We start from the raw sequence: 7,114 nt of genomic DNA, 5'->3' as shown, positions 1-7,114 counted from the left end.
CTCGAATGCCACGCGATCCGGAAGCATGCTTGCAGACTCGGGACTATGAGCAAGCACTGGGGGCGGCGCAATTAGTATATAGAAATATCTCAGGGACGTCGTAAACTTACGTGGATCAACGGTTACGCATACTGAGCAGGCTATGGAGCGTATTAACTCGCAGTTCCGCCAGTCAGAATATAAGTAATGACGTACCGAAGTTCCTGATCATAGAGCAGCGTCGTTGTTACCGGTCCGCCGCGCATATAGCCTGTTTGTCGCAAGTTAGCTGAGGTGAAGGGCGAGACACGGGACTTAGGAAGTGATACTCACGTACCATGCAACTGGATATGGGGTAGTGTAAGCGTTGGCTTACCCGCATATAGTCACCTTGTACATATGTTAATGCCAGATTTGAAGCAACCAAAGAAGCAGACGCACCCGGAGTCGACCAGGCGATGAGGGACACGGCGTCGACGAGTGAACTTGAATGAAGTTGCACGAGAGATTTGACTAAGGCGACCCAGCTGAGGACAGACGAGGCAAGTCCGGAGCGCAAGCGATGGAGGGGGTAAGAGGAAGAGGGGCAATGAGGGAAGGACAGCCCGGCGGGAGGCTTATGTAGCAGTCGAAATGGAAGACGGGGCGGGATATGAATAACTGACATCTTGGTGTCTCAAAAAGGTCCTCTGGCGGCTGGATTTGGATATTGCTGGTGTTCGCTCGTGGAGGTGATGTCTGAAGGGGTGAAGGAGGACCCTCGGAAACCCGCAAAGTACTCCTGGGCATTTGGGAGCTCATGGAAGCGCTTGGGAGCGCTCGCCAACCTAGGCCGGGCGCCAAATCCTTGGGAGCGTCGTGCGGTTTCGCTGATGATTCCGGTGCTCGTTGCGCAGAAGAGAAATAATGTTATACGCGTATACGGTGACTGAGAGCACAAAGCGTGAGTCTGGTGAGCAGTTGAGCGCGGATGCTCTGCCAGTTTCTACGAGCTCGTTGCGTTCACATAAGGTGCGCAGACGTTGGGGTCGTTCACCTTCGAGGGATCTTTTGTCAAGAAGCCTCGTTTGACACCCTCTAGATAGGACCTGCAAAATTCACATGAGCTTACAACTGCATCTGGATCTCAATAGTCTACGCACCACTGCCGTGCGAGGTCACCGGCCTGCTGAGATATTTCGACTTTGAAGTTCCAGAACTGCGACGAATGTTTGAGCAACGTCCTTCGGGATTAGACTTGCAGTACTCACAACCCATCCCTTGCCCTTGCTATAGGCGAGCTTTTGAGCATCAGCCCACTTGAAGAGGAAGTCGTCTGTCGCGGTAAACTGCGTCGGCAAGCCCCATTCGCCGAACCAGAGCGGACTGTTTCCAAGGGCAGCATCATTTGCGACGCGGTTCAGGTTGCAGATACTCTCGAGGTAAGCGTCGGGGTTAGCATCGGCGACACCCTGAAATGGAGTGAGACATCATTCATAGAAGAAAGGGTAGATAGACTTACGCCGAAACTATAGTACAGGTGGTTGTCATACCCTTGCGGCCCGATCTGAGCGTCAGCTGGGTTAGCGGGGTTGTTGAACTGCCAGTTGATGTCCATGAAGCTGATCCCGTATGTGAGTTCAAGTCTCTCCGTTATGTGAGACTGACTGACTTTGCGACTAGAGGCTGCCGGGTGTTGCGTAAGGGCGATGCCGCCGAGTTAAAGTTGAATATGGAGGAGATGGCAAGTTCAAAGCCAAGTTCAACGAGAATGGGCACCGCCTCCGTGAGTGCAGACTTGACCTCTGAGTTGAAGATGTTGCTCCCGCCTACAGTCGCAGTGATTGCGGAGGTGAAGTTCGAGGTGTGCAGCTGGACGTCGAGGGACATTCCGGGGACGGGGATGCCGAGAATCAGTTCCACGGCGCGGATAACCTGAACAAAGTTCTTCTGGACTACGAAGGATGAGTACGATGTATATAAGGTCGAGGCACTACGAGCACTTACAATCGCCGTATCCTGGAGTCTGAGTGGCGTCCATGATAGGTTCGTTGACTGCTTCAATAGCAAAGACGGAACCGAATGAAGGATCCAGATGCGAGAGGGCAGTCATAACGGCGGTCCACACTAGTGCACGATGGTAGTTGTACTCCGTCTGCGAGTGATATCAATACACACTACGGAACGACTAGATGTTCTCAGACACGCACGTAAAACTCGACATCCGAAGTGCAATGGCCTGTGAACGATTGCCCGGGCGTCTGTACGCCGGGAGGAGCGTGGTGGTCCAGGATAGCCTGGATTCCTGCATCCTTGAGCATCTGCAGTCCCCGTTGCTGCAGGTACGCCCATTGAAGTCAGAAATACACGCAGTGAACGAGTGCGATGACTTACGAGATGCTGGATGCCTCCGCGAGGGTAAAACTCCGTCTTGCGATCAACGAGTCTTTCAACTATCCAGTAACCGAGCTACATGGGACGATCAGGTGAGAATCGAACTAGAAAAATGCAGTAGAATTCGATAACGTACCGGTACTCGGACGGTGTTGATACCTGCTGCACGCAGCTGGTTCACGTCGTCTTGAGTGAACCACGTCGACCTAGGAACATCTTAGCATTTTACATTGTATATATATCGCAAAAGATAACGCACCAGTGCTTGTCAAATAGGCTGTCCACGGTCTTGGGGTACGCTTGCGCAAAGGTACTAGTCAAACCTCGGATCAATGTGGATGCAAAACACTTGGTGTCTACCGGGCTTACAATTCGGACCCGATACAGTCCCCGCAGGAGCTGCATGACTGTCCACCCATAGCGGCCCATTCTAGACGAGCTGTGGTTAGCGGTCGGAGGAATCACAGAACAAGACGCCGACGTACCCGCCGGGAGCATCCATGGCTCTAGGACGAGCCTGTCCAAAAGCCCGATCTTAATCTCTTGACAGAACATGGAACAGTCGAGAGTCGCTCACCAAGAACCAAGATTAACGCCATAGATCTTGTCAGGTATGCCTGCGGCCGCATAACGCAGGCACGACGCAGCGAGGATACCGACCGCCAGCAAGGACCGCATTAGACTGGATGCGCGAGAAAAATGGGGGTTACGCCAGAAAAACTAGCGTGCGGCGCCGGCATAGAGCCCTGTCCATTATATACCGCCCCTCTGCATCCCTCCGTGTCAGGTATAGTCGGGCGTGCGGCTCGGTTCCAGGCGGGGAACATGACAGGAGATGGGCCGCTGCGAGCCTAACGCATCTGCCTCCGGTCTTCTATCAGAGCAGGGAGCGCGTGGCACGGAGGGCGGCGCCGGGCGTCGCGCGCGTTGGTGAGCATATCGAACGCGAGGGGATGACACGAGAATGCGGTATGAGCCAAGTTTGAGCAGGACGCGCGCGCGACGGTGTGGCAGGAGAGTCACGTCGCGCGCGCGCGTGTCCGGCCTCCGCGTCAAGTGACCCGCGCGCCGTCCTCCGTACCACCATCGTCGCCCACCGCTTGTACTGCTGTTACGAGAACGGCGAGCGCGATGTCTTGCTGCACCTGTCTAGGCTCTGTTCTCTGCGTTCTGGAATGCCGTGAAATCTCCGCCAGCCGTCGTAGGATGCAGAGGACGCGGACGCCGTCGCCGGGAATGCGGCTCTCCGCTCGTCAGCTGAGGGGTGGACTGTCGCGCTGGCGGACGAGAAAGGACGGCGAGGTGCTCTGTCGGGTGGTCAAGGCATCCCCATATACCTTGTGCGTGCCAGGTACGTTTAATGTGCAGGTCTTCTACGCGTGAGAGGAGAGCGCAATACATCGGCGGACGGGATTAGGTCCGTCTCTCACCTGGCTTCTGCACATCGTCTTCTTCGGGCGCGTGGTGCATGATAGCCATCGACTCTGATATGCTCGAAGAAGATACGATACAGCCAGCTCGGCGTGTCTTCCTGGGTTATCGTTGACACGGCTCGTCGATGTACTCACCATCTCAGGCTGAGGCTCGCAAGCGCCCAGCATTCTACCGTTCCTGCACCCTCTCTCCAGGTGCCAGCGCTCCAGCGCTCTAGCATTCGATTGTACGGCTCTAGCAATGGAACGCGGCCACCGCTACAGGGTCCCATTCCCACCCGATACCTGCCTCGACATCAGGTCCCGCATACCGGTTTCCGACCTGCGCACGTACTGCGTCTACCACACTCGCCCCTCCATCGGGACGCTTTACGACTCCAAGCAGGACGCGAACTACTTCTAGGAGCGCCTGGTGGCACTGCTGCCTGAGTGCGGTCTAGGACGATCTCCACAACGAAAAGTCACTGGTCATACCGGAAGAGAATCACCCTCGACGCCATCGCGCGCTACTGCACGTACGCTGAGTGCGGCGCGGGCCTCCGCGAATACAACAGTGAGTGCACCACGGCTAGGACCTCCTGTCGGGACGCGCGCTGAATGCAAACATCCCAGTTGAAGGAGACCACATGTATCACCATCCACCATCCCGCACCCACTGGGTCGCCTAAGCCGCCCTGTCCATAGATGGTCCTCGCTCACCGAGTCAAGCACACACCCAAGTATCATCGCGCGCTGCTGGCGGTCGATGTTGAGTAAGCGCGCCATGTAAAGCACGACGTCGTGACGACCTGAACTATTTGTGAGGAGTACTAAGTAGCGTCCCGCATGGGACGGCGAGTACGAGCAGCCCAGCATGTTACTGAATGATCATCTACCAGTGTACCGCATATTCGCCGTGGACTTCCTTGCGAAAGAAACCCGAACAGGCACCTTCAGAGGCTACGAGACACCGTATTTCTGGTCAGCACTGAATGTCCATTTACGACGTCATTTTGACAGTCTATGCCGAGCACGCCACATACCATCCTAATACATACCATGAGCCTCTTTCCTGACGCGAGCATTATATTGTGCAGCATCGACGAGCGATACGCATCGACAGATATCGGGCGCTCGATCGAGGAGTACCCTGAGGGGTACGCCCATACCCTCCCCGCGGTTCGGAGGCGACCGCCGGCTTGTACTTCGACGCTGAGCTATGAGCTATCCCATAACATTCTGGTGAGTATATGCTTGCGTACACGCTATCAAGGGCTGACCAGATACGCACAAAGAGACTCACACTTGGGAAACTCGCTCGGCTCTCTCTCTCTGGATGGCTATTAATGCTCGGCAACGTGAACGCTGAGGCAGAGCGAAAAGCTCCACATCCGGTTCCATGCATATCGCATATGATACAGTGCCTAAAACCCCTAACAAAACATAACCAACACCCATCTCCCCCACATCAGCATCCCATCTCAACGCCGTTATACGGCCCATCGTGGTTGCTCTCATCACCCTCGAAGATGTTCGGCACGTCCCCGACGGTGCACTGGTCGCTCGAGTTATCCTGCCCGGGGCACGCGACCCACGCATTCGAGTCCTGGATGTGCAGCTCGCCGGAGGGGTGATGGAAGCCAAGGAACATCCCCGGCAGGATCGGTACGAAGTCCTCCTTGTTGTTGATGTGCGTGACCGAGATCGGCTGCGCGTCGACGTAGTTCGCGAACGCCTGGTTCCCGACGCGAGGGAGGCCGTACCCGATGAACGACACCTTCGCAGTGGGAATGTGCAGCGGCAGGAAAAGCGCATCGAGCAGCGATATCGCGGCGCCTGGTGCGAGCAGCTGGTCAGTTGGCGATGTTGGTGCGCGAGAGGCTGTGAGAGAACGCACCGAGCGAGTGGCCGGTGGTAACGATGTTGTTCGTCCCGTACGTGCTCATTGCCTGCTGCACGGCTTGCAGCACCGCGTTCGCCGTGCTGTGCTTTGGTGAGTAACTACTCGACGAACCATGACACAAAGCAACTCACTCGGCCTGGGCGCCAGCGAACCCGCTGTGCGCCTCGACTGACGAGCTAACACCAGGGAACAACGTAGAGCTCAGCGTAGTTTTGTCGATGCTTGCATCCTCGATCAAAGGCAAGCTAGCAAGCAATATCCAAAGTTAGCCCCAAGTTAAGCGTACATGTGCCTCAATTTACTCACATCTCACTGGTGTCCGTACCCTGGTGCGAGACAACCACCGTATTGAGGTCGGGATCAAAACCGACAAACCCTGTGCGTATAGCGTTCTGTCAAACTCTCTCCCCACAAAGCGACTGACCGGGTGTGGACTTACAGAACTGAACCTTGTCCCCGTCCCCTCCCGCCGCTACGGGCTTGAAGCTAGGGTTCGCGAGGCAGTTTGTGCCGCAAGTCCAGGTGAGCGTCTTGGACGCCGCACAGTAGCCTGCGCTCGCGAAAAACGAGTATGGCGTGAACGAGTTGATCTCGGTGGCGGAGACCGTCGTGATCGACTGCCGCCGCACGATCTCCGCGGCCTCCGGGATGGATGCCGGTGCCGCTGACGCAAAGTGGCAAAGCCCAAGACCGACCAAAGCGGCCTTGAGCCACAGACTACGGGACGCGAAGGACATGGTGTCGACTGGGGTGGGCAGGCGTGGCACGAAGTGGGTGCAGCGAGTAGAACGCGGGTGCGAGTGCGGGTGCTAGTGCGGACGCCCGTTACCGGCAGGCAGAGCGCGGACTGCAGTTCTTATCCGAAAGGGTGAGCGAACGAACGTTGTGGTACCAGCAGGGATGATTCTTATACCGCGGACGCTAGCAGCGCTTCCCTGCCCTGTCACGCACATGCGTCGATCTATCTGTCGGTCGCGCGGGGCTGCATCGTCCGACGACCACGCGGTGCTGTCTGCGCCCTTGTGCGTTTCTTCGCGCCCATGTCATTGTTGCAGGCGTATCGTGGGCTTGTCGGCATGGCGTGAAACCTATCTCCCCGGTGGTAGGCGACGCGAACGTGATTGAACCTGCCATCCGTGGTGCAGCCTGTGCGGATGGGTGTCGCGGCAACGACGACAGATGCCTCACAGCCGTATGGCCTGACAGACGATGCTGCAGCGCTTGTACCGTCGGGCCAAAATAGAGTCTGATCCGTGTCCCGTACATCGACGTCAGTTGACCTCCGTTAGAATTCGTATCAGAGTTTGGAGGAGCTTGCAAGGGTCCGAGAAGAACATTCACCAAACGTGCCCAACTTGCGCCGCTCAGGGGAAGAGCGTGTTGAATTCCGTTGTGATACCCGGGCTACTGATCCTATCGGTATACATATGTCAGCTGCGCTTCACTA

General features: G+C 56.4%; 2 protein-coding genes across 2 annotated transcripts; both read right to left on the bottom strand.

Annotated features, from left to right (window-relative positions):
• Positions 1-891: 891 nt before the first annotated feature.
• On the bottom strand, positions 892-3,030 carry TRAVEDRAFT_148125 (glycoside hydrolase family 5 protein; the record flags this gene model as incomplete). The annotated part of the gene is made up of 13 exons (XM_008040308.1): positions 892-1,067; positions 1,122-1,177; positions 1,230-1,430; positions 1,481-1,580; positions 1,631-1,913; positions 1,966-2,113; positions 2,169-2,294; positions 2,353-2,427; positions 2,489-2,558; positions 2,612-2,665; positions 2,722-2,782; positions 2,838-2,869; positions 2,930-3,030. The coding sequence occupies 13 exons, from the start codon at positions 3,028-3,030 to the stop codon at positions 965-967; spliced, it is 1,410 nt and encodes a 469-aa protein (XP_008038499.1). The 3' UTR covers positions 892-964.
• A 2,083-nt stretch (positions 3,031-5,113) lies between these two features.
• On the bottom strand, positions 5,114-6,413 carry TRAVEDRAFT_148121 (lipase). Its single transcript, XM_008040307.1, has 5 exons — positions 6,107-6,413; positions 5,974-6,043; positions 5,799-5,912; positions 5,662-5,747; positions 5,114-5,600 (listed from the first exon to the last, which is right to left on the bottom strand). Exons 1-5 carry the CDS (start codon positions 6,402-6,404, stop codon positions 5,233-5,235), a joined length of 936 nt encoding a protein of 311 aa, XP_008038498.1. The 5' UTR covers positions 6,405-6,413; the 3' UTR covers positions 5,114-5,232.
• Positions 6,414-7,114: the final 701 nt, after the last annotated feature.

The sequence above is a fragment of the Trametes versicolor genome, assembly GCF_000271585.1.
Source record: "Trametes versicolor FP-101664 SS1 unplaced genomic scaffold TRAVEscaffold_6, whole genome shotgun sequence".
Lineage (NCBI taxonomy): Eukaryota > Fungi > Basidiomycota > Agaricomycetes > Polyporales > Polyporaceae > Trametes > Trametes versicolor.
Note: the sequence above shows the minus strand (reverse complement) of the source record. Positions and strands in the feature narration are given on the sequence as shown.